General features: G+C 51.8%; 2 protein-coding genes across 11 annotated transcripts in view; one reads left to right on the forward strand and one right to left on the reverse strand.

Moving 5' to 3' along the window:
- The window catches only part of RRBP1 (ribosome binding protein 1), a 441,849-nt gene that overhangs the window by 288,468 nt on the left and 126,313 nt on the right, over window positions 1–27,068 (forward strand). For 6 of the 10 annotated variants that reach the window (XM_069607556.1, XM_069607549.1, XM_069607553.1 and 3 more), the window contains one exon: window positions 2,993–3,085. The exons of the other annotated variants lie outside the window; for them this stretch is intronic. In XM_069607556.1, coding sequence (XP_069463657.1) covers window positions 2,993–3,085 — 93 coding nt within the window. The remainder of the gene's footprint in view (window positions 1–2,992; window positions 3,086–27,068) is intronic. 10 annotated transcript variants of the gene reach the window in all.
- On the reverse strand, window positions 19,371–25,268 carry LOC138468445 (octapeptide-repeat protein T2-like; the record flags this gene model as incomplete). Its single annotated transcript, XM_069608997.1, has 4 exons — window positions 19,371–19,391; window positions 21,284–21,366; window positions 22,560–22,887; window positions 25,200–25,268. Coding segments are annotated over 4 exons (501 nt in total), but the record flags the coding sequence as incomplete, so codon positions are not given.

Consider the following 27,068-nt stretch of genomic DNA (forward strand, 5'->3'; position numbering starts at 1 on the left):
CTTCTCTAGTCGATACAAAATTGAGTTTCAGCACTGCTGCAGGGCTTCACCGGGCAAACCAACTGTCCAGGAGTTGTAACAGGTGTCCTCTTCAAGAAGTTCTTCGGATTCCTTCATCCAGTGGTCGACTCTGCCTTCCAAGCCAAAAAGCCTTGCTTTTTATGCAGGTTTCTCCTATTCATTCCAGCCTAGCTGTCAGTCACCCAGGAGGATGGCTGTCCTTGCCGGACAGCCAGCTGGCCATTCCCGTAAGACTGCATTCCTGTCTCCTAGGAGACTAAGCACAGGACGTTTCGGGCACCTCCCTCGCTTCCTGCCCCAGCCAGACACCCTGGAGCCAGAGGCGGGCTTCACTCGTGAATCCTGCCAAAGACAAAACAAACAAAGGGACCAAAATTGGTTTGGCACGCATAGTAAATCTCAAGAAGGACCTTTCCACAAAGAAATGGTGAAAAAAGAAGACCTGGGCCATTTTGACAAAAATGGCACCCTTGGGTGCTTTACTGTAGCTGCGAACGCAGCCCGCAGTAAAAGCACACCACGGTAGTTAAAAGTAAACCACTGCCACCAGCCATTCACCGAGGAAAGGGTAACATAAATTATTACATGAGAAGCTAGTCTAAGGGGATTCTAAGTAACCCCTCCAGCACCATATTGTAAGATATTGTGTGCTGGGTCTAGAAAGTTACAAATGTAAGTAAAGTTAATTTCACTTCACTGCTCTTAGAAACAGTAGTTTATCCAAGAGAATGTATTTAAACCTTGGGGAAATCTGAAAGAGTTCCCTGTGCCACTGCACTGAAAGTGTCGTGACACACACAATGTAAACGATGATGCATGTGGAGTTTGTCAGACTCCACAACCAAATGAAACAGTGTACAAAATCACATTAAAATACACAAGAGTGGGGAAAAAGGGTCTTGCTCTCTTCAGGTTAAAAATTCAAGTCCTCAAAATCCAGCAGAGTTGCTGGGGGTCTCCAAGGTAAAGAGGAATTAGCACATTTCTGAGAATTCTCCCTAACGGGTCTCTATTGCGAAAGTCTGCATTTATTGATTAACTGGGTTTGCATCTTGCAGTGGCACCTGTGCGGAGGAACTCGAACCTCCATTCCCTGAACTGATGCCACCGAACCAAAGACGAATGACTGCAATTCTAGCAAACCCCAGACTATCCATTGCGACCCTTGGGAAGATCAGCCGGGATTCTAAGGGGGTAGGAGAGTGTAGGTAAGGATACCCAATGTTTACTGCAGTAGTCTTGAACTCAGTTGGATGCTCTGATAATTTTCCCTTATTGGTTCCTAGTTTGACGTGTTCCAGGAGGCTGGTTTGTCCATCCTTCAGTTTTCCATGAGGAGATCTGCATTGGTTGGGAACAGAAGCCCTTTTGGCTATTAGCATACCCCTTTATTCCTAAATACCTCACAAAGTTGTTAGTGTCTAGGCGAAAAGGGATGTTTATTAAAGTCCCTCACTGGGGTTTTACTGTCCCCTAAAGGGGAGCCTCCTCTAGAGTGATCCTGCATACTGTCCCGGATGGAATGCTAAGCATAGCCAGCTCACCTCACTTGTACCAAATGGGGTGGCTCTCCTTGGATTTGTCACACATCCTTCAGGTTCTCTTGCGTTGATCCAATGGGTGTAGATTGATCGTCATCGTCCTGCAGTATGTGTTCTCTCCTGAAGCTCCTTGACCATACACATCACTGACGCATAAGTGAGGGGGCGGGGTGGCATACTGAACTGCTGGTGACAGTACATCATTGATGTCCATTAGCTCTGCTCCATCACTGGACTATTCTGGCCAGACCCTTCTGCTGTCCTTTGTCCATGGGAGCCTTCATCGGCCTGTCTCTAAGCTCCAAGTCCTGACTGGAGCATCCACTTATTTGATTCAAAGTTCCAGCTCCATGGTAGCTCGTTGTTACTGTAGGCCACCAATTTGTGGGGGTGCCCACCCTTTTAGGAACAGTTTCTCCCCAACCTTGCACTCTTAGCAGATCCCTACCCACCCCCCATGCTTGACTCAGTCACAATGTCTGAACTCGCCCCTGCGCGCACAGGTCCTCGACTTCACCAATGCCTTTCAGTAGTCTTTGCAAAATGTAGGGGGTTTTGTGACTCCTGGACCATACGTGGTCCTGTTCTTTTGTACAGTGCAGTTAAGCATACAGTCCTTTCTCCACGGCCTTTGAACTGCAACATTCACTGCAAACGGGCACATGGCTGCAATACTGCCACTTCCTCTGCATCCTCTTGCATGCAGACTTGAGGCTCATCACCAGCCCGAAGGTTGCCTCTTCTGTAGCTCCCCCTAGAACTTGGTAACATGTAACCTGCTTTTTTGTTTTGTAATTGGGAGCTACCGGTTTTGTTTCCATGGACCACACTTTCTAACTATCTGAACTTTGCCAAATTATATAAAATGTGTATTAACCTTTTGAAATCACATGGATATTTTTCTATGCTCACCTTTATGAATATGCACACTGTGTAGACATTCTTTGGTGTGTGCGCTCACTGCTCCTCACTACCACCCGTCTCCCTGCCTGAGGGTGTAGCCATGATTGCACGCCTAGCAACTGTGAGACCCCCTGCGCATGAAACCACAGATTGGTCTTCCCATGTCCTCCCCAGAGGAACTCTGGGGAATCTCTCTGATTTAAAACACAACCCTTTAACCAATGATTTGGTCACACCATTTAGTCCAAGAGCACTGTGGACTCAGTTACCCAATTTCTACTGATGACGCCTCATTTGTTTTTTCAAATGGCTGCTTGCAATGTAGCCACAAAGTGGAAGCAGAAGAAACGAGGCGTGTGAATCGTTAAGATTAAGCTGTAAAACAATTGCTAAAGGTAAGTAACCCATTCAGTGTGTACTGTTTTAAAACGCTTTGCAGGTCCATTGTGCACTCCTTGTTTTTAATTCCTGCAGTGTATGTAGTTGAGGGACGCAATCCATATGTGGTATCAATCTATTTTTCCCAGGATCTGCGTGAGAAAAACTGGCAAGCTATGGAAGCTTTAGGGTTAGCTGAAAAAACCTGTGCAGAAAAAGTGGCATCTTGTAAAAAAGCTCAGGTTTGTGCATTTCCTGTGTTTCAATGTGCTTTGTTACCAGTTATACATTGACTTTAAACATCTCCATGTTGCCTTTACTAGTAAATGTTATTGTGGCTTTCCCATCTTTATGGAAGTTTTGAATTTGCACTGCCTGTTTTGAAACCTGTCTGGGACTGTCAGAAGAAAGCCCTTTGCCCCACTACGTCGTGCCCCTGATTACACATTGCTAGTCTGCTCCGCTGGAAACCTTTGACAACCTAATTCTGAGTGTAGTTGCGCCCCCTGCGTTTGCACCCTGTCCCCATGATAAAGGATTATTGCTAAGCCGCAAAAAGATAGCTGAACACATTAAACACTTAAAGTGTCAAGTCTACAGTAACCGTTTCGACTGCCAAAACATCCCACGCAGCCCTTCACCCTTCCAACATTTAGTTGAGTAATAACTGCTATCATTATAGTGCTCTGGAGCTGGAGTAATCTGGCATTTTTAAGTGTCCTCTGCTGAGGGTTTACAAGGACCACCCTGAAGTGTCAGTATTAAGTCAGAATTTCATGTGTGGGTGTCCTTTTGCTCCCTTAAGTAGATCCCGTACCTCCATACATTTGTGGCTTTTTGTTTTTTTGCTGGGGAAGCCGCTTCTTGCTGCTTTCCCTCTATGGGACCCCATCACGGTTTGCTTTTGTCTGGAACCTGAGCTGACCTTTTGAAGATGAGTAAAGCGTTTACTTTACTTTGGTTGCTTACCTACTCTATTTTGGCAGACTGATCAGTTCCTATGACTGTCAGTGCTGTGGGGTTTTCTCTCCCCGATTTACGCAATTCCTGGTTTATAAGATGCACACATCACCTTAAAGTAAAGTGTACCGGGGGTACTTAGTATCCTTTTTTTCTTCTTTTCCGTGTTCGATTGTATGCAGTACCCTTTGGGTGCACTACAATAACCTTGACCCCCTGGCAGTAGAGACCCAACCTTTGGTATAAGTCTGAAGTACACAGGTTGGTAGTGTGGTCGAGCGCCAGGCTTATCTCAAGAGGGTTCAAAGTGAGCAGTAATGTTGTGACGGAGTTTGACAATACGGTTATCCAAATAAACACTTACACTCAAGGTTACTTGATAAAACAATTATTCATTTATTTCACAGTCGGTTATGTAAGCCGCCTTCAGAAAGGGAGCAAAACATGTAACACTTAAATATACTTCAAAACACACTATTAGTTTATCTAAATCAGATGACGCCCATCGGAGATGGCAGGTAGACACTTCTACACCCTCAGGTGACTTAAATAGCTAGGACACTGTGGGCATTGATTTATCACTGGTACATTTAGAGCAGTACTGAGTTAGGTGAAAAAGATAGAAAAGAGGAATAAACAAAGGGTAACAAATAACTCGTAAACAGCCAAGTACTTTTAAACACCTTCAAAGCACAAAGTCCGAGGTAAAGAGGAGTCTCTCAGGGAGCCAGGACAGCCAATGTTAATTGCACAATGTCAAGGGGAGCTGAAGATCTACTTTGTAGGTAGGTGAAAAGTCTTGCACAATGTTTCTAGAAATGTTTGTTGAAAAATAAAACACTTGAAGGGCCACAAGCTGGGAGGTCTCAACTGAGAGCAAGTAAGGATACACAACAAGATGTAAGTTCTCTTAGACTTTAGATTACCTCTGGTTAGAGGAAATGGTTCCAGCTGGTTTCTGTTCCTGTGCAGCTCTGCAGATCCTGTTCCTGAGCCTCAGTCGTGGGGACAAGAGGGAGGACGTCTGGGGACCCCCTGCTCTACAATAGGACAGTCGGCGGCAGCAATGGGCAAACTTCAGTTCAGCGGTCCTTCGGTGTTTCAGCTCCTCGTGTCTGACAGCAAATGGCAACACTGCGGGTCTCGATACCACTTCAGACTTTCCTCACATCTTGGATCCAGCACTCTGTTGAGGTGGCTCAGGCTTGGTCAGTCCAGCAACAGGGAAGTCGGAGGATCTTCCTGGAGCTCGGGTCCGACTTAAAAGCAACACACACAATCTGGTGTTCCTCTCCCTGGCTCTTCGATTCCAGCAGCAAGTGGAAATTCAACCAGCTCTGAGAAGGATGTCCAGGTGGCTTACTTTGGAGTTGATTTGGTCCCACCAACTCAAAAGGGAGAAGTCGTCCTTGCAGGGCTTCATTAGTCGAGGTGAATTTGGAGCTTCAGCACAGCAGCAGGGCTTCACCAGGCAAACCAACGGTCCAGGAGTTGCAGCAGGCGTCTCTTCCAAGTTCTTCTTCGGATTTCTTCGTCCATTGGTCGACTCTGCCTTCCAAGCCAAAAAGCCCTGCCGTTTATGCAGGTTTCTCCCTTTCATTCAAGCCTAGCTGTCAATCACACAACATGGTGGCTGTCCTTGCCGGACAGCCAGCCGGCCAATCCCCTTTGGGTGCATTCCTGTTACCAAGTGGATTAGGCATGGGGAGTTTCAGGCCCCTCCCTCACTTCCTGCCCCTGCCAGACATTCTGGAGCCAGAGGTGGGCTTCGCTCTTGAATCCCACCAAAGACAAAACGAACAGAGAGGCCAAACTTAGTTTGGTGCGCAGAGTAAATCTCAAGAAGGAGCTTCCTGACAAGAAATGGCAAAAAAAGACCAGGGCCATTTTTACACAATGGGCACCCATGGGTGCTTTACCGTGGCTGCGAACCCAGCCCGCGGTAATGACACACAATGGTAGTAAACCACTGCCACCAGCCATTAATTGTAGGAAGGGTAACATAAATGTTACATGAGAAACTAGACAAAAGGGATACTAAGTAACCCCTCTAGCACCCTATGGTAAGATAGTGTGTGCTTGGTTTAGAAAGTTATAAAATGTAAGTATTCACTTCACTGCTCTTGTGACACAACGTAAAGACGATGCCTATGGAGTTTGGAGTCTGACAAAGTTAAAAAGAACACAAATGAAATCACATTAAAATTACATGAGAGATAAAGTCCAGCAAAACAGGGGTCTCTAAGGTAGACGGGAATTGGCACATTTCTGAGAATTCTCCCTAACATGCACTATGTCCAGAATGGGATGGTGGTAGCAAAGATGTTCCTACCGTGCTTTGAACTGTTTACTTGTGCACCTTTGCATTTACCGCAGACAGCTACTAAGAGTGTAAGAGTGGATAGTACTCCCAGATGGCAGTGCCACAAGATGCTTGCCTGTCCTTTGGACAAATTCTTGTCTGGCCTTCCGCCTGCCCTCTCAGGGCTGGAATTGCCATATATCGAATGCCCTTTCCCATGGAAAACTGATGTTTCCATGGGCTAAGGGATATACATATATATATATATATATATGTCCCAGTCCACATCTTGCTTGCTTAATCTCTGTTGCTAGGCAGATTGTGTGGCTGGTGGCCATCCATTTTTGGATGGATAGCCACTGCCAGTTTGAATGGTGCAGATTCATACCATTGGTGAACCTGGACAAGCTTCCAATCACAATCTTGGCACAGTAGAGGACTCCTGTAGCCATTCCACAGATCGCTGGAGCCAAGACCCTTACAAAGAAGTGCAGCCGCTGACGACCCGAGGACGACCTTTGCAGCTAGCCAGCATCAACTCAAGTGAAGCCCTGCTCCTCTGCTTGATCTCAAGAAGACCCTTTACCTTGATATGATACCTGGACAGGTGAAACAACCAGTGTCAACCCCTGCTCGAGGATCCATGCCTTCAGAGGTGTTCCTGGACCAACCTGTGGACTGACAAGCTATCCCCAGGGCTACTTTGCTGAAGCCGTCACTGTTCCCTGTGCTTCCTTGGAAATTGGAGGGTTTTCAGCTTGTACTACAAGACGCCTGTTCCTGGATTTTCAGCCTTCTTGCATCAATGGAGGCTGTGCAGGACCTGCTCCTTTGTCCGTCCATTGTCAATCGTCTGTCGCTGCCTCCCATTGTAATCGGTCTTCTTCGCTCCCGGAATGTCCCCTGAGGTCACCTGCTCTGCAGAAGTCTTCACCTCTGTTCAGATGTATTTTTATATCAGGAGGCCACCCAAGTTAAGATGAACCGGGAGCTGCGAGAGTTAGCCAAAACCCAATCAAGGTATGTGAATGAGCAGTCAAGGCGTAGTCTCTGAAGAGTGTGTGGAGTTTGGTTCAATGACTCCACACAGTATTGTACACAATTTTCCAATTTATTTTAGGCCTTTAGAACACACTGAAAAATTCATCTAGCAGGTAGTACGATCACACAACATTCTAATATAAATATATACAATCACCATTAGGTTCACTTTATAGACATCAAATGAGTTAATCCAGTAATGCAGGTATGTAATGTAGATGCAATTAAATGAGTACAATCTCCTAAAGTTAAAAGTCCACAGCCAAAATGAGTGAGGCCTTGTGTCCAAACGTCACAGGGTCCAACGCAATGTTTTTCAGCAGTATTTAGTTTCTTTAAAAAGGATGAAATGTGCTTGCAGTGATTAGTTTCAAACGAATTAAAAGTTGCACAACCATTTGCCAGAAGATTGGTAAGTTGGCTCCTTCCTTATAGACCCAATACTAACCCAGGGGCAGGGCTGTTACAAGGGGGAGGGCCAGAGCCCCACGCCCCACTGGGTAGCGGGGCCTTGCAGGGGTGGAGTAATCCTCCCTGCTGCTCAACATTAGGCAGTCATATTAAAAAAAGAAAAACACTGTCCTACGTACTTCAATACGTACGTGCTGTTTGCAGCAAGCAGGTTACAGGGGTTACTCTTTCATGCCATCAGGATGGCACCCACACTCTAGTGACATTACCAACTCGTAAATGTCAAGCAAGGCCAAGGTGAAGTGATGGCTGACAACAAAAGGAGATTAATTACAGGTCACCCTGTGGAGCTATGCTCTGCACACTGAAATCACATCTTTGCTACCTGGAGCCTCCGCTGCTCCAAGCGCGTGAATAACAGGACACGTTTGGTTTATTTGTCTGCATACACTGGGAAGTCACACCCTGGGAGGGGCCCCCACCTTACTACCAGAGGCAGAGACGTTATTGCACAGTGTTTTAAGACTTAAACGCGTCATAATAATGTAAAGTGTGTTGATTAGGCTGATAACTAAGTTCAGATCAACTGATCCTCTAATGCACTCTGTTTACTGTAGTGCACCCACCATTCACTACAGCACAACCTTTGTGGCGTTTTCATCTTTCTTTGGAGAACAGATTGACAAAATGCAATAATGAAAGTTTAAATTAATATTGATACATTTCAGTTTCACTATGGTGAAGATAGCTTGGTGAGTTGAGCACTTGTTGTAGAGATCTGTTTGTTTGCCATTCCACACTACCAAATCCTGATAAGTGAAACTCCACCTTTTCCTTTGCCGAGTTTGATATTTGTGTATATACATTTTTATAATGGCACTTGCTGTGCTACTAAACAACATACCTGCAAACAAACAAAACATCACCAGTGTAACCTAAAATAGCATCATCTATTTACTTTCAACTGTGAAAAGCATAATGCATTATTTGGGAGAGGTGGTTAGGCAGTGAATTTAGAGATAAATAAACCAACATGCAGAATCAAGTGTCCGCCAAACAATACAGTGACCATGAGCAGATCTTCATTGATTGTATAGTAGTGGGCTATTTTCATCTAAAAGGTTTTATTGTATAGTAGTGGGCTATCTTCATCTAAAAGGTTTGCCTAATCACGTTCTGGTGGAATGATGTGGCCCATTGCCTGCTCCGTCCTTTCATCTATACTATTTCAGGAAAAAGGGTCCTATGCAGGATGATAAGCCAAATGGTAAAGGCCTCTGGTAAGCTTATATGGCACAAACTCTTAGCTTTTTCTAGCATTTCAAATGGTCTTCATATCATTAATGGCAAGCTGCAAGTAGGCATTATCAATGACTATAACCAAGTGTCATTATCACTCGTTTCTTTTGTGGTATGGTTACATCTAAAAAATGCAACTGCTAGGGATAATTTTCATTCAGTTTCTGTTCCAATTCCCCCTCAACCTGTGAGACCCCATGCACTTTTTCTGGAATCTGGGATTTTTTTTAATCTTGTCTCCTAAGTGTGTGGAACTTTTTCCCACTCATTCTTTTTCCTCTGACATGGGAACCCTGTTTTACTGCTACTGTTCATTTTTACTTTAATGAAGTCATACTTTCTCCATATATTTCACTGCTGGCATCTGTAATTGAGCAGCACACAGCACCCTATGTGCCGTGTTGCGGGGAGTCCATGAGGACTACTGTTCTCAAGGTTAGTAGGATACATTTTTATCTTAACTTTTTTCTTTTGTAGTATCGGCACACACCATCTTATGTGGGGTGCTGAGGTGCTCCACAGAAACTCCTTTCGCGCTGCTCCTGTAACTTGTTAGTTACAGTAACAGACAAGCTTAAATGACTGGTGGCAGTGGATACGTTTTTCTACCACTTATTTTATTTCTTGTTATGCGCCATAGGCCTCAGAGCACACAACTTAGTGTGCAGGTTACTCGCAGGCTGTTGACACAGCTGCAATACAGCACCCTTGCGTGACCATTTTCCCAAAATATCCCCAGCCTTCTTTTATCAACATTTTTCATTTGTGTGTTCCTTCTTGGCCCTTCTTCTACCATTGCAGATTGGGGTGGGTACTCTGAGGTTTTCCTTTGACGGGATTCCTTTGTGATGCCCTCCAAGGCTCCTGTGTGTCTGCTGAGGCAGGAAGTGAGGGAGGAGCTGAAACTTTGTATGCCTTTGTCTGATGGTATCCCTGGCTGGGACCAGTTTGAACTGGGAGGCTGGATGTCCTGCAAGGACAGCCACAACGAGGTGATTGACAGAGACATAGGACTGAACGAATGGGTTCCAGCTTAAAAGGTGAGGTCTTTGGGACAGAAGGCTAAGTCGACCACTGGAATTGAAGATCTGAAGAAGACCATGACTGGAGATGCCTGCAGCTCCTCCAGCACCCGAAGAAGCACCCAGTTTTTGAATCGTCGGGAAAGCTCTGCCAAGGATGAATTCCTCCTTTGGGCTGATGGATATAACCAGCCTCCAAACCATCTTCATTTTGAGCCCTCATCTCCCCTTTCACCCCCCCCACCCTCCCGACGTCCCGAGACCTTCGTGGACTGCAGAATCCCAATGCCGGGGTACCTCGACCAACTTAAAGTGAATCGTCTTGCCATTATCGAATCTCGCTGGAACTTCGGTGGCATCCATGTGGATCTCCAGAAGCAAGACTCCTCTCCTCAGTCATCTCACCAGAGTGCAGGGCCGAGTAAACGGGAGGATTCTAACCGGCGGTCATCATTCGCTGCTGGTGCTGATAAAAAAGGTGCTGAAACTGCAAACTGACGTGGGAGTAAGAAGAATCCTTTGTTGGCGAGTCTCTCGGCTGCTGCTGCAATGTCCCATTCAGAGTCCCTCCTTCCGTTCCACAACCAAGGAATAGGAGACTGGGTCAGCATCTGTGCATCATAAAGGCGTCCAGCTGCATCATCTCGCTCACTCTCCAGGTTCTGTGGGGCTCTTGGTAAACTTATCATGAGCCATTTGTATCGCTCCTTTGTTGTTGGAGTGCTGTTTCTGCTGTTTGCGGGGTTCGCCCAAATTCAGTTACCCAGGCCTGATAGCTTGAGTACCTACAGGGAGGCTTTGCTGACACCTGTGCCCTTTTTGTATCCAACTAAATGGTTACTTTCCTGTGCAGAGATGATTTTCATCAGAACTGCTGCACACCCATTGACTTTGTCATTGCTTGTTAAACGGAAACCCTTCCATTCCTATTGACTTTGGCATTGCTTGTTTCCCTCCAAAACCTCAATTGCAGAACTCTTTTATAGTTTGGGAAAGACTGCTTAAGCCTTACAAGTGCTAATATGCATTGGTACAGTGGCACGTACTTACTAATGTTGGTTTCTTACCTGTTTTATTTCTTCCTATTATCCTGGTGTGCGTTTAACAGTATTAGTTGATACTGAATTTCTATTGCTAGCCTTGTGTTCATATAAAATAAATAACTATTTTTGATATAACGAAATGTGTTAAGTGCTTCTTTGGCTCTATGTATGTTCTGAGCTCTTTGTATTGATTTACAACTCACATTCCTCATACGGTAAGCCTGGCTGCTCTGCAATTCTACCACCCTTAGGTAGTGCAGGCCTTTATTAGAAGTTGGGGGCCCTGAAACCAAGGGATAGTCTGGTAGAGTTACCATAATTAGACTTTAGAAAAACGTATCCAACAGCAGCTTTTAGGACTTTGGCACATGTGCACTTCCATTTATGAAGGAGGAATAAATCTACAATTGCACTCCTTTTGCATAACATGTTTCCAAAAGGATTTTTAAACACATTGCCATGTTGGTTGATCATGTAATGTGTGTACTTTCTATGGCAGATCTACAAAACATGGTACTTTAGTTTATGGATGTCAAACATTCACAAATAATTGAGTTTGCTGTATGACAAGAACTATAAAACAATTTAGTCATGGGTCAAAATTGTACACTGGGCTGAAATCTCAGCTTCACTTAACAAAAGTGTGTATTCATAGTCCAAACATTTGAATGCAGGTTGTTCCATACACAAAATGAAAGGCATAGTCTCCTTTGTGAAGCTGCTGGGCCAGTGAAAAAAATAGCGAGGGGGCCTCACTAATAGGCTTGCCTCGGGCCTCATAAAACCCTGCAATAGCCCTGTCAAGGGGCAGGAGACCAGATCCAGGTTTGAAGAACAGAGGCAAGTGGAAGGGAGATGGGAGACAAAGGGACTTGTTCCCAATGTTATTTTATGGAGGACGGGGTGAGGAGGGGGTGACAGGCTCAATGATGCTTACTTACCCCCCCCGAATCTGAGTTTCGGAGATGTCATTGTGGATCATGTAACGGTCACTGGGGGCCCAGAGTGAATTTAAATATGGGGTTGGGGGTTGTTAGTGAGAATTCTCATTTTATGGCTAATTTCCCTCACCTAGTGAGTCCCCCAGCAGCTTTGCTGGATTTCTGGTGTTATTTTTTTCACTTGGTAAGAGTGTGCCTCTTTTTTCCCACTCTGACCTGTGTTTTGACATGTGTATTGTATCTGTTTTTGTGATTGTGGACTCTGGAGTACACCACATCAGTAGCCCCCTTCCTTTGTGTGTTGCACAACACATTCGGTGCAGTGACACAGGGTTGTCTTTTAGACTACAGTCCCTCAGAAAAGGGTAACGTTGCCATTAACTTTACTTAGTCATTTAACCACAGATCCAGTACACCCCATCTTACATGGAGTACTGGAAAGGGCTAATCCTTAGCCCTTTTTATCTGTACCTCCTAGAGCATTGTTTCGCTCTTTTAACATTTAGACTTGGCTGGTGGCAGTGGAATCTACCCTAACTTTTCTACCGCGAATATACTAGATAAACGATGTATTGTTTTAGGCTATTATATTAGCCTCAAACTTAAACAGCTTGACCAAATACTTTTTCTTTTGGCTTCGGTCGGGTTTATTCGCCATTTCTTTTTGTTAAAGTCCTTCTTGTGTTTTACTTTGCGTGCCAAACCAGGTTTTCCTTCTTTGTTCACTGTCTTTTGGCAGGCTTCTGCCAAGAAGCCCTCCTCCAGGTGCCTGGGTGTCTAGGTGGGCTGAATGTGAGGGAGGGGTGTAGTCACCCCTGCACAGGGTATCCTAGGAAACCCAAGTCGCACTTTGCTATGATTGGCTGAGGTGGTTGTCTGGGCTGGACAACCCCCCTGCTGCGTGATTGACAGCCAGGCTGTGTGAATGGGGGATTTTTGCATAAAAGGCAGGTCTCTTGGGCTAGAAGTCAGTCGCCACTGGAACTACAAGGAACCGAAGAGAAGCGGAGAAGCAGACGGCTGCTGCAACTACCCCGTCCTGGTGGAGCCCTGCTGCAGTCCTGAGCTATCTACCCTTCGACGACCAGAGAAGATCCAGTCCGGAGTCCTCTTCCCTTGAGCCTGGTGGGGATAACCAGCTCATCTTCCACAGCCAGAGGATCCTCTTCTTGGTCGAAATCACTGCACACTGCTGTAGTGGTCCGGATAGCCATCTGAAGAGCCTCTCTTGTTTTTAAGGAGTGCACCTTTTATTCACTGTCGCTGCTGCCGGCCTCATCCCTGTGTGGTGAAGACCCCTCCAGACGTCCTCCTTTGCACCGAAGCTCCAGGAACCATGGGTCTGCAGGAAACTACCAGGAATAACTGCCGTGGCACCAGCTTCTTCATTGAACAAGGTACTGTGTTCTGCTTGAAGAATTAGGTGAACCCCTTTTCTTCGCCTCCAAGGCTTGCCCTTGTCTTTCCCTCCTTCTTATAACTTTTGCTTCCCCTGTTGACAATATCTAAGTACTCCTGGCAACGTTGAATCTTGAACTGTCCGACTGTGTGATCCTCGACAACAGGAACCCGGTTCCACTTGAACTGGCTCCGGCCTATTGACTCTTGAATTTCGGTCAACGAGTGTTCTCTGATTCTGACTGCCTTGACAAAAGTATTGCCTATGATTTTTGCCCTCAACTCTCTCTGGTTAACTCGGGTGCTAAGTGTGTTTTTGCCCCAGTAACACTTCTTGCCGCGGATACGCGTTTCTTTAGTAAGATCGAACTGTCATTACTGTCAAAAAGTGATCGCATACGTATTCCCGGTAACGTCTTTTGTTTCGCAACACCGGTCTGTTAAAACATAGGGTACTTACCTTGAGTTAGAGTGTACCAAAGTGAATTGGTTGGTTGTAGTGTATTTTACGTGTGATTTTTAATTAATAGAGGTGTTGTGTTTATAACAAATGGTTTAAAAATAAATGTACTTATATTTTTTTTACCTGAAACTTTGAGTCAGTGTTTGCTTGAGTCAGTGTTTATGGTCCCTTTGTGTAATCTCTGCTACTGCTCATACTCTTGAGATGAGCCTGGCTGCTCCGCTACTGCTACCACTTTAACATAGTAGTACAGGCTTGTACCAAAGGTAAAACTTGTATTGCCACCTGTGGTCTTAATTGTGCCTAGTGGTCCCTAAGGGCACTGCACAGGATTCTGCCTAACGGGGATGGGGGTAAGCATGCCTGTGTACCCCCCTCTTCTCTGTGTTGTATGGTCATGAAGTCCTATCCCTAGCTCTCCCTTGCCTAGCCCTGAACAGTGGAGTTCTGGCCTGGTATACTACCCTGTCTTTATACTTTAAACTACTTGTTGGCTCAAGCCACACTTGTTCAATCTTCTTAAAGAGACTCGTAGCCTTGTGAAAACTTGTATTGGTACCTGTGCCTTTATTTGCAGTAGGCTCCTTTGTGTATTGCTATCGACAGTCTTCTTGTGGTTGTAACCTTAGTTCTAAAGTTGTATGTGGCGTTTCCCCACTTTTCTCTTTTCAACCTGTTCGTTCTCAAAGTTGTGATTACTTGCATTGTCTTATTTCTTTATTCATTTGGTTTACTACATTTACAGTACATTAAAAACATATTTAACTATTTAAAAGCGAAGGGTTAGTGCTCTTGGCGGAGCACACCAAGGTGGATGTATACATTAATGGTGCATGTTTGTGTTTAGCTTACCTGCGGTTTTTCTTTGATAAGCAGTGTCCAAGGACTAAATAAATAACTACATTTTCATACATTCGGCCTAACTTGTATTGTGAGTGCTCTGTGTGTGATTAACGGGGCTCTTCACCACTGTTACCCCCCTAAATTTAAGCCTTGCTGTTCAGTCACCCTACCCAGATAGTTTTGCAAGACATTAACGTTTGTCCCTGTTGTGAGGAACCTGAGGGCCTTCTCACTTCTTTTACCCATGTGTCCTCCTCTCAGGTGGCCTGGAAAAGGCTATCAATCTTGGATCCTGACCCTTGAGGTGGAGATGTGAGGGAGGATCACCTGGGTAGAGGAGGCTTGGGGAGTGGGGGAAGGACGTCCTTGGGTGAGACATGGTATCCCCTGTTTCCCTATCATAATGAGTCCTCTGTCCCTCAAGCCTTTACAGGCTATTGTCAATCCTTTCCCTGTTCTTCCTGTAAAATCTTCCCCAAGAAACACCAGTGTGTTACTGTGACGAGGAAGAGAACAACTAGAGAAATCGTTCTCTTTTTCTATCCTCTTTTTTTCCCTTTTTCTCTCCTTTCTTTTTCTTTCTTTCCCTTGTCTTTCTCTTTCTAACTATGGGCTATGAGGTATGCACACAATGTGAGTTGGAAGCAGGCAATAAACAAAAAAATGAACCATGACCAAAAATGAACCCCAATACATACAAAACCCCAACATCCACACACAAAAAGAAGCAACTCCTGCAGCACAATGTAGCTGCAAAGAAATTATACTTTCTGTCATGTGTGTCCAGTCATGGGTTAAATCCCAGCCTTCCTGAATCAAATCTCGTGCTAATCCGTCCTCTCGAGAAAGTAAGAAAGTATTATTGTGGAGAACTACAATTAGCCCTGATTTGAGAAAGACGGTGGGTCCGTTGAAACATGTGTAATCACAGAGGGCACTCTTATTTGAATAAAAGAACAATTAAATCCATTTACATTGAAAAATTGAGGAAACAGCTACTTGTCTTTTTTTTTCTCAACGGAATATGGGCACATGGGTAATATATTAAAGTAACCATCTGGAATCACTTACTAATCAACGGAGTTGAGGAACCAGACACTCAGGTTACACCCCCATGATCCAAATTAAGGAATACCCACCCAAAAAGGTTCCTCACCCTTTGCTAAACTTGATGCTAGCTAAGCACCACTGTCAAGCTGAGGCAGTGTCCATGTGTTGTTGGAAAAGAGTCAAATAGTGTATCGGTTGCGTGACCTCAAATGGGTGGACCGTGTGGTCCGACATCTACGCCTAGATCGAATGCACCCCTATATGGAAAAGCCACTGAAGGAAACTTGTGACTGAATTACAAAGGAACCTTTATGTGATTTAGTGTCAAGGGATTGAGCTGCATGTGTGAAGTGGTGAAAGATAACGGAGACGGGAACCCCTGTGCCTTGTGAACTCTTGACCTTGGGCAAGGGGAAGCTGGTTACAAGCCAAGAGCTAGAAGAAGCTCTGAGCTCTTATTCGAACACTACTTATTTTGATGCTGACATCCCTACACATTGTATACATTTAGATGTGAGGGTAAGTATAGGTTTTGGCCAGACATTTACTTTGTGCTTCCTTACATGGACTATCCTTCACTTTCTTTAGCTAGGGAAATCCCACCTTTAGCATAGGGCAAGTTAGGCCTTATTCCAACCCACATGTTTAGTCAAATGAAAATCCCTTAAACTCCCTTTACACCTTACTTAATGTACATGATATTGCGTCGCTCCAAATGTGCCCAGTCCCAGGGGTGCCTCTTAGGCTTTCTATTGTTGCCCATGGTTAATTTGTTTCACCTTATGTTGGCCAAGATTTTCATTTGTGATACGTCTTGCTGACCTCTGTCAAGCCCAGAACATTTTGCTTGGACTGTGTGATTAATTTCCTTTGTCTCTCGGTCAAGGGGAATCTTTTTCACTTCTCACCTAGTCTTTTATTCTTTATGGGTGAATTTGTATGTCTCTCCATAGCATATGGTTGGAGTTATAGTTTCCTAAAACTTTTGGCCTTAGGCCGAGTTGCCCCTTTGGGGTTACCTGTTAACTTTGCTTTAATGTACTTTGATGAACTACTGTTCTCAAGGGGTAAAGAGGGATTTTCATCTCCTTTTACATTTTCTACAGTGAGCCAGCACACCCCACCTTATGTGGAATGCTGGTGAGATACACTGTATCCCCTTGATTTTTACCTGTAACATTTCTGTTACAATTGCAAGTTTACTTGAATGGCTGGTGGCAGTGGTTTGTATTAGGCAGAATTGCATGCAGTACCCTCTGGGACCACCACATACAATTAGGACTACAGGTGTAAGCAAAACCAACCTTTGGTATAAGTCTGTACTTCACAGTTTTGTGATAGCGAGCTGAGCAGCCAGGTTTATCTCAAGAGGGAATCTGAGCAGTACAAGAGGTTACACGGAGGTCTTACAAGCACAGTGGTTCAAGTAGACACTTGCACTCAAGGTTTCTTGGTAAAACATTTATTTTTTTACACAATCATTTAGAAAACATTCACTAGAAGGAGGCAACTTATTATACTCAAACACACTTCAATAACAAACCAATGAGTTTCTGAACAAATTAGGCTCTCCTGAAATAGGAGTATAATGGCATTTCAGTTACTTTCAATGGGAGTAAAGGCACAAGTTAGCAGAATAGATCACAAATACTTTCTTAGGTAGTGCACATAGTTTAAGTTCACTAGAGGACTCGATTCAGTTCAATAGCCCTAGGCCAAAGTCAAAGGACTAGTGTCTTGGATAGGAAAGAGCAGTTCTTGAAGTAAACAGTAAAGTCTTTGCGAAAGTTCTCAGAAGTAGTTTGTGCGAAAAGGAATCAGATGTGGGGTGACAAGCCGATTAGGCCTGCGAGTTGGAAAAGTTTCACAAACTTTCACTGCGAAAGAGGCATTCTCTCAATCAGGTTGTCGCAGTACCTTAGTATGAAGCAAAAGATCCAGCTGAAGACATTGGTTCCAGGCAGTTCCTGCAGATCTCACTGTTCCTGATCCTCAGTCGTGGGGACAAGAGGGAGGACGTCGGGGGACTCCTGCACTGCACGGGATCGTTGGAAAACATGGACAAATGGAGTCACTTCAGTTCCAGTAGCTGTAATTCAAGCACACACGCTGGTGTCCTTCCCCCTGGTTAATCCTAACCAGTTTAGAGAATGGTATCCAGGTGGCTTACGAGTTGATTGGTCCCACCAACTCAAAGGAAGAAGTCGTCCTTTTGAGCCTCTGAATCAAGCTCCACTCAAATTTCTCTCGTGGAAGACAGCTTTCCTAGTGGCCATCACCTCTGCCAGGCAGGTAGGTGAGAACCAGGCCCTATCCTGCAAACAGCCTTACCTGACTTTCCACGAATTGAGGGTGCTACGTACGCACCCCTCTTTTATGCCAACTGTCCTGTCGGAACTCTTCCTCAACAAGCCTTTGGTGTTACCTGTTTTTTTTTTGCGAAACCTTTGTTGCCGGCAGAAAGGGTCTTGCTGGACTTTGCTCGTGCCCTGAAGTTCTACATCACACGCACAACAAGCTTTGGAAGACTTCACAGCTGTTCATAAACTTTGGTTCTGTGAACCATGGGAATGCCTTGTCCAAGACTTCTGTTTCAAGGTGGCTTTTTGGTTGCATCACGCACTGTCATTGGTTGGCTAACTGACTGCCGCATGGCCGTCCGAGAGCCTGATCCACCAAATCACTGCAACAACAGCGTTCATGTCTGGCGTGCCCCTGCTAGACATCTGCAGGGCTGCTACGTGAAGGTCCACTCAAACCTTCATGAAATTCTACTGTGTTGAGAGGGATTCCAGGGAGGAGTCTAGAGTCGGCCAAGCAATGCTACGCCGCCTGTTTGCTTGAGGTGAGTCTGTTCCAGGGGTAAGTGTACTTGCTTCTGTTGAGCCTTGCCACCTCTGTAGTTGTGAAATGTTGTACTGCTATGTATTCGTTATTCATGAGCATGTGAATCCATGCTAGACCCCATGCTAGAGAAGGAACAAGTTACTTACCTGTATATATTGTCCAGTATGGGTCTGGCATGGATTCACATGCAAACCCTTCCTCCTACCCCTCTGCGGGTCTTCTTAGTCATACTGCCACTTACATTCTTAACAAATCTGAAGATGGCTGCCAGAGGAGGGGGCTGGGGAGAGGACTGTCATTGAATGGGGGCAGTATGACCAAGAGGACAGTGATTGGTTTAAAGGAGAAATACAGTTTGTAACTGAAAGTGAAACTGTTTTTCTTTTACCAAGAATTCCAAGCCTATGACCGGCAATATTCACGAGCATGTGAATCCATGCCATACCCATGCTGGAGAACAATAGGTATAGGTAAGTAACTTGTTGCTTAGGTGACAGAGTTGTACCCCTTAGGTTTTAGCCTGCACTACCCAAAGATTTGGTAGCAATGGCTGAGCAGCCAGGCTTAGTCTAAGACGGAGGAAGAATGGCTGCAGTGAGGGGTGCATATGCTTAGTTCAAGGAAACATTTAACACGCTAGAAGTTATATAAATGTAGTGAATTATTTTATATAGACTAAGGCTTCAGCATTAAATCAGCTAAGTACTATTTACACAGTAGTATCACAGTAGAATAAAAGGTAGTACACTTTAAATTAATGTAAAGCAACATAAAATGAGAGAAGCTGATACCAACTCAGCAAATTCTATATGAACTGTTCTACTTCATTTAACCACTGCTACATCAATCTTACAAAATCCAACACTACACTAGGTGATTCTCAGAGTCAGGAGTGGGGGGTGGGCACTCAGGATCCAGTGACCAACGGCTAAGGAGGAAGGAAACGGATAAGTGTTAGACAGAGAAGAGTCTATGAAGGTTTCTTCAGGTTGCAGGGAAGTAACAGTTTATTAAGTTAGAGCCCAATGGAATTTGTGGCGTCCTGGAGGGGGGCTGCAAGTAACAGCTTAATTTCGGCCCTCTAAGAACAACGCACCGAGACCAAGGTAAGTACCTTGGCTCGGAACAGTACCTTTGCAATGAAGAACTTGGTGTAGCAGACTGGCCGCCAAGGTGAGGCGACAGTTGCCCCAGGTTCAGATTTCTGGGCCTGGGCTACTTAAGGAACTTTGGAAGGAAAACAAAGATGCACTTTAGCAGTGGGACACCCAGCAGTGGATCTTCGCGGAACTGGTGTGTTGGAGCCCTTCATGTCATCCGGTAGACCTCTTTGACTCTCGGTCCACGACTCAGCTGAGGGAATCTATAGGAACGGAAAAGTCACTGCAGGAGGATGTCCACAAGGTTCCAGACAAAACTGCGCTTCACAAGAAGTTGCATCGCAAAATGGCACATGTCCCAGGTATTGAGTTTGCAGCTCAGGAAGGTCACAGCTCTTGATGGAATAGGGCAAAATGCAGGTGGTCTTGAGACTGGTTAGACCCACCAGTCCATTGGAGGAAGTCTTCTTTAAGAGATCTTCCCTGTTGCTTGGAATTCACTCTCGCGCGTGCCCTCTCTCTCACGCCCTCTCTCTCTCTCTCACGCCCTCTCTCTCTCTCTCACGCCCTCTCTCTCTCTCTCACGCCCTCTCTCTCTCTCTCTCACGCCCTCTCTCTCTCTCTCACGCCCTCTCTCTCTCTCTCACGCCCTCTCTCTCTCTCTCTCACGCCCTCTCTCTCTCGTGCACGCCCTCTCTCTCTCGTGCGCGCCCCCTCTCTCTCGTGCGCGCCCCCCCTCTCTCTCGTGCGCGCCCCCCCTCTCTTGCGCCCGCCCCCTCTCTCGCGCCCGCCCCCTCTCTCGCGCCCGCCCCCTCTCTCGCGCCCGCCCCCTCTCTCGCGCCCGCCCCCTCTCTCGCGCCGCCCCCTCTCTCGCGCGCGCCCCCTCTCTCTCGCGCGCCCCCTCTCTCTCTCGCGCGCCCCCTCTCTCTCTCGCGTGCGCCCCCTCTCTCTCTCGCGTGCGCCCCCTCTCTCTCTCGCGTGCGCCCCCTCTCTCTCTCTCGCGTGCGCCCCCTCTCTCTCTCTCGCGTGCGCCCCCTCTCTCTCTCTCGCGTGCGCCCCCTCTCTCTCTCTCGCGTGCGCCCCCTCTCTCTCTCTCGCGTGCGCCCCCTCTCTCTCTCTCGCGTGCGCCCCCTCTCTCTCTCGCGTGCGCCCCCTCTCTCTCTCTCGCGTGCGCCCCCTCTCTCTCTCTCGCGTGCGCCCCTCTCTCTCTCTCTCTCGCGTGCGCCCCCTCTCTCTCTCTCGCGTGCGCCCCCTCTCTCTCTCGCGTGCGCCCCCTCTCTCTCTCTCGCGTGCGCCCCTCTCTCTCTCTCTCTCTCTCGCGTGCGCCCCCCTCTCTCTCTCTCTCGCGTGCGCCCCCCCCTCTCTCTCTCTCGCGCGCGCCCCTCCCTCTCTCTCTCGCGCGCGCCCCCCTCTCTCGCGCGCGCCCCCCCTCTCTCGCGCGCGCCCCCCCTCTCTCTCGCGCGCGCCCCCCCTCTCTCTCGCGCGCGCCCCCTCTCTCGCGCGCGCCCCCCTCTCTCGCGCGCGCCCCCCCCTCTCGCGCGCGCCCCCCCTCTCTCGCGCGCGCCCCCCCCTCTCTCGCGCGCCCCCCCCTCTCTCGCGCGCGCCCCCCTCTCTCGCGCGCGCCCCCCCTCTCTCGCGCGCGCCCCCCCTCTCTCGCGCGCGCCCCCCTCTCTCTTGCGCGCGCCCCCCTCTCTCTCTCGCGCCCCCCTCTCTCTCTCGCGCCCCCTCTCTCTCTCTCGCGCGCGCCCCCTCTCTCTCTCTCTCGCGCCCCCTCTCTCTCGCGCCCCCTCTCTCTCTCTCGCGCGCGCCCCCGCGCGCACACCCCCTCTCTCGCGCACCCCCCTCTCTCTCTCTCGCGCGCGCCCCCTCTCTCTCGCGCGCCCCCTCTCTCTCTCTCGCGCGCCCCCTCTCTCTCTCTCGCGCGCCCCCTCTCTCTCTCTCGCGCGCCCCCTCTCTCTCTCGCGCGCGCCCCCCTCTCTCTCGCGCGCGCCCCCCTCTCTCGCGCGCGCCCCCCTCTCTCGCGAGCGCCCCCTCTCTCTCGCGCGCGCCCCCTCTCTCTCGCGCGCGCCCCTCTCTCTCGCGCGCGCCCCCCTCTCTCGCGCGCGCCCCCCTCTCTCGCGAGCGCCCCCTCTCTCTCTCGCGCGCGCCCCCTCTCTCTCGCGCGCGCCCCCTCTCTCTCTCGCGCGCGCCCCCTCTCCCTCGCGCGCGCCCCCTCTCTCTCTCTCGCGCGCGCCCCCTCTCTCTCGCGCGCCCCCTCTCTCTCTCTCGCGCGCGCCCCCTCTCTCTCTCTCTCTCTCTCGCGCGCGCCCCTCTCTCTCTCTCTCGCGCGCGCCCCCTCTCTCTCTCTCTCGCGCGCGCCCCCTCTCTCTCTCTCGCGCGCGCCCCTCTCTCTCTCTCTCGCGCGCGCCCCCTCTCTCTCTCTCTCTCTCTCTCTCGCGCGCGCCCCCTCTCTCTCGCGCGCCCCCTCTCTCTCGCGCGCGCCCCCTCTCTCTCTCTCTCTCGCGCGCGCCCCCTCTCTCTCTCTCTCTCGCGCGCGCCCCCCCTCTCTCTCTCTCGCGCGCGCCCCCTCTCTCTCTCGCGCGCGCCCCCTCTCTCTCTCTCTCGCGCGCGCCCCCTCTCTCTCTCTCTCGCGCGCCCCCTCTCTCTCGCGCGCACGCCCCCCTCTCTCTCGCGCGCGCCCCTCTCTCTCTCGCGCGCCCTCTCTCTCTCGCGCGTGCCCCCCTCTCTCTCTCTCGCGCGTGCCCCCCTCTCTCTCTCGCGCGTGCCCCCCTCTCTCTCTCTCGCGCGCGCCCCCCCCCTCTCTCTCTCGCGCGCCCCCTCTCTCTCTCTCGCGCGCCCCCTCTCTCTCTCTCTCTCTCTCTCTCTCTCTCTCTCTCGCGCGCCCCCTCTCTCTCTCTCTCGCGCGCCCCCTCTCTCTCGCGCGCCCCCTCTCTCGCGCCCCCTCTCTCTCTCTCGCGCCCCCTCTCTCTCTCTCGCGCCCCCTCTCTCTCTCTCGCGCCCCCTCTCTCTCTCTCTCGCGCGCCCCCTCTCTCTCTCTCTCTCGCGCGCCCCCCTCTCTCTCTCTCGCGCCCCCCCTCTCTCTCTCGCGCGCCCCCTCTCTCTCTCTCTCTCTCGCGCGCCCCCTCTCTCTCTCTCTCTCGCCCCCTCTCTCTCTCGCGCCCCCTCTCTCTCTCTCTCACGCCCCCTCTCTCTCTCTCTCGCGCCCCCTCTCTCTCTCTCTCGCGCCCCCTCTCTCTCTCTCTCGCGCCCCCTCTCTCTCTCTCTCGCGCCCCTCTCTCTCTCTCTCTCGCGCGCCCCCTCTCTCTCGCGCGCGCGCCCCTCTCTAGCGCGCGCCCCCTCTCTCTCTGCGCGCGCCCCCTCTCTCTCTCGCGCGCGCCCCCTCTCTCTCTCGCGCGCCCCCTCTCTCTCTCGCGCGCGCCCCCTCTCTCTCTCGCGCCCCCTCTCTCTCTCGCGCCCCCTCTCTTCTCGCGCGCGCCCCCCTCTCTCTCTCGCGCGCGCCCCCTCTCTCTCTCTCTCGCGCGCGCCCCTCTCTCTCTCGCGCGCGCCCCCTCTCTCTCTCGCGCGCGCCCCCTCTCTCTCTCGCGCGCGCCCCCTCTCTCTCTCGCGCGCGCCCCCTCTCTCTCTCGCGCGCGCCCCCTCTCTCTCTCGCGCCCCCTCTCTCTCTCGCGCGCGCCCCCTCTCTCTCTCTCGCGCGCGCCCCCTCTCTCTCTCGCGCGCGCGCCCCCTCTCTCTCTCGCGCGCGCCCCCCTCTCTCTCTCGCGCGCGCCCCCTCTCTCTCTCGCGCGCCCCCCTCTCTCTCTCGCGCGCCCTCTCTCTCTCGCGCGCCCTCTCTCTCTCGCGCGCCCTCTCTCTCTCTCTCACGCCCTCTCTCTCTCGTGCGCGCCCTCTCTCTTCTCGTGCGCGCCCTCTCTCTCTCGTGCGCGCCCTCTCTCTCTCGTGCGCGCCCTCTCTCTCTCGTGCGCGCCCTCTCTCTCTCGTGCGCGCCCTCCCTCTCTCGCCCCCCCCCTCTCTCTCGCGCCCCCCTCCTCTCTCGCGCCCGCCCCCTCTCTCGCGCCCGCCCCCTCTCTCGCGCCCGCCCCCTCTCTCGCGCCTGCCCCCTCTCTCGCGCCCGCCCCCTCTCTCGCGCCCGCCCCCTCTCTCGCGCCCGCCCCCTCTCTCTCTCTCTCTCTCGCGTGCGCCCCCTCTCTCTCTCTCTCGTCCCCCTCTCTCTCTCTCTCTCGCGCGCCCCCTCTCTCTCTCTCGCGCGCCCCCTCTCTCTCGCGCGCGCCCCCTCTCTCTCGCGCGCGCCCCCTCTCTCGCGCGCGCCCCCTCTCTCTCGCGCGCGCCCCCTCTCTCTCGCGCGCGCCCCCTCTCTCTCGCGCGCGCCCCCTCTCTCGCGCGCGCCCCCTCTCTCTCGCGCGCGCCCCCTCTCTCTCCGCGCCCCCTCTCTCTCGCGCGCGCCCCCTCTCTCTCGCGCGCGCCCCCTCTCTCTCGCGCGCGCCCCCTCTCTCTCTCGCGCGCGCCCCCTCTCTCTCTCGCGCGCGCCCCCTCTCTCTCGCGCGCGCCCCCTCTCTCTCGCGCGCGCCCCTCTCTCTCGCGCGCCCCCTCTCTCTCGCGCGCCCCCCTCTCTCGCGCGCGCCCCCCTCTCTCGCGCGCGCCCCCCTCTCTCGCGCGCGCCCCCCTCTCTCGCGCGCGCCCCCCCTCTCTCTCGCGCGCGCCCCCCTCTCTCGCGCGCGCCCCCCCTCTCTCGCGCGCGCCCCCCCTCTCTCGCGCGCGCCCCCCTCTCTCGGCGCGCCCCCCCTCTCTCTCTCGCGCGCCCCCCCTCTCTCTCTCTCGCGCGCCCCCCTCTCTCTCTCGCGCGCCCCCCTCTCTCTCGCGCGCGCCCCCCTCTCTCTCTCGCGCGCCCCCCCTCTCTCTCTCGCGCGCCCCCCTCTCTCTCTCGCGCGCGCCCCCTCTCTCTCTCGCGCGCGCCCCCTCTCTCTCTCGCGCGCGCCCCCTCTCTCTCTCGCGCGCGCCCCTCTCTCTCTCGCGCGCGCCCCCTCTCTCTCTCTCGCGCGCCCTCTCTCTCTCTCGCGCGCGCCCCCGCGCGCCCCTCTCTCTCGCGCGCGCCCCCTCTCTCGCGCGCACACCCCCTCTCTCTCGCGCGCACACCCCCTCTCTCTCGCGCGCACACCCCCTCCTCTCGCGCCTCCTCTCTCTCTGCCACGTCGCGCGCCCCCCTCTCTCTCTCTCTCGCGCGCGCCCCTCTCTCTCTCTCGCGCGCCCCCTCTCTCTCTCTCGCGCGCGCCCCCTCTCTCTCTCTCGCGCGCCCCCTCTCTCTCTCTCGCGCGCCCCCTCTCTCTCTCTCGCGCGCCCCCTCTCTCTCTCTCGCGCGCCCCCTCTCTCTCTCGCGCCCCCCTCTCTCGCGCGCCCCCCTCTCTCGCGCGCGCCCCCCTCTCTCGCGCGCCCCCCCCTCTCTCGCGCGCCCCCCTCTCTCTCGCGCGCCCCCTCTCTCTCTCTCGCGAGCGCCCCCTCTCTCTCGCGAGCGCCCCCTCTCTCTCGCGCGCGCCCCCTCTCTCTCGTGCGCGCCCCCTCTCTCTCTCTCGCGCGCGCCCCCTCTCTCTCTCTCGCGCGCGCCCCCTCTCTCTCTCTCTCTCGCGCGCGCCCCCCTCTCTCTCTCTCTCTCGCGCGCGCCCCCTCTCTCTCTCTCTCTCGCGCGCGCCCCCTCTCTCTCTCTCTCGCGCGCGCCCCCTCTCTCTCTCTCTCGCGCGCGCCCCCTCTCTCTCTCTCGTGCGCGCCCCCTCTCTCTCTCTCTCGCGCGCGCCCCCTCTCTCTCTCGCGCGCGCCCCCTCTCTCTCTCTCTCGCGCGCGCCCCCTCTCTCTCTCTCGCGCGCGCCCCCTCTCTCTCTCTCTCGCGCGCGCCCCCTCTCTCTCTCTCTCGCGTGCCCCCCTCTCTCTCTCGCGCGCGCCCCCTCTCTCTCTCGCGCGCGCCCCCTCTCTCTCTCTCGCGCGCGCCCCCTCTCTCTCTCGCGCGCGCCCCCTCTCTCTCTCTCGCGCGCGCCCCCTCTCTCTCTCTCGCGCACGCCCCCTCTCTCTCGCGCGCGCCCCCCCTTCTCTCTCGCGCGCGCCCCCCCCTCTCTCTCTCTCTCGCGCGCGCCCCCTCTCTCTCTCTCTGCGCGCCCCCTCTCTCTCTCTCTCTCGCGCCCCCTCTCTCTCTCTCTCGCGCGCCCCCTCTCTCTCTCTCGCGCGCCCCCTCTCTCTCCCTCTCTCTCTCGCGCCCCCTCTCTCTCTCTCGCGCCCCCTCTCTCTCTCTCTCGCGCGCCCCCTCTCTCTCTCTCGCGCGCCCCCTCTCTCTCTCTCTCTCCGCGCCCCCTCTCTCTCTCTCTCTCGCGCGCCCCCTCTCTCTCTCTCTCTCGCGCGCCCCCTCTCTCTCTCTCTCTCGCGCCCCCTCTCTCTCGCGCGCCCCTCTCTCTCTCTCTCGCGCCCCCTCTCTCTCTCTCTCGCGCGCCCCCTCTCTCTCTCGCGCCCCCTCTCTCTCTCTCGCGCGCCCCCTCTCTCTCTCGCGCGCGCGCCCCCTCTCTCTCTCGCGCGCCCCCTCTCTCTCTCGCGCGCGCTCCCTCTCTCTCTCGCGCGCGCTCCCTCTCTCTCTCGCGCGCGCCCCCTCTCTCTCGCGCGCGCCCCCTCTCTCTCTCGCGCGCGCCCCCTCTCTCTCTCGCGCGCCCCCTCTCTCTCTCTCTCTCTCGCGCCCCCTCTCTCTCTCTCTCTCGCCCCCTCTCTCTCTCTCTCTCTCTCGCGCCCCCTCTCTCTCTCTCTCTCTCTCGCGCGCGCCCCCTCTCTCTCTCTCTCGCGCGCGCCCTCTCTCTCTCTCTCACGCGCGCGCCTCTCTCTCTCTCTCGCGCGCGCGCCTCTTTCTCTCTCTCTCGCGCGCGCGCCTCTTTCTCTCTTTCTCGCTCTTCTCTCTTTCTCTCTCTCTTTCTCTTTCTCTCTCTCTCTCTTTCTCCCCCCCTCCCCCCCCTCACAGGATTAAAAACAGGTTCCATAGAGAAGGGAACATATTTCATAGTCTTCAATACTCATGCAAACTGGTTTGCAGTTTTACAGTATGTAGTAAATCTGTGCCAAGAAGAACCTGAATCGCTCCATACCAATAATGTTTTCACTGACCAAGGCAACTGGTGCCATAGAAACATATCAACGTGACACTAATTCTAGTGTTTGGGAATGTGTCTAAGGAGCATTAGGGCACATCTAGTAGTAAAAAGTGTATTCAGTGTTAGCCATTAACAATCATTTAGAAATTGATACATTGCATATAAATATCACTTTAAAACCACATATAGAAGACAGTTAACTATTAATGTGCCTTATATAATGGGCAAAAGGTTATGTTACTTCTCATGTGGAAGTTACATTTGCAAATAGCTATGTACAAGCTCCTTCGTCCCCGTTGTAGCTCTGGTTTATTGGGAGAAACTGGGTACTCGTGACCATCGTTTAGCTTCTGTTAAAAATAAATCCTTATTCGAAATCTGGGATGAGTGCAAACT

This window comes from Ambystoma mexicanum, chromosome 4q, assembly GCF_040938575.1.
Source record: "Ambystoma mexicanum isolate Mex_15411 chromosome 4q, UKY_AmexF1_1, whole genome shotgun sequence".
NCBI lineage: Eukaryota > Metazoa > Chordata > Amphibia > Caudata > Ambystomatidae > Ambystoma > Ambystoma mexicanum.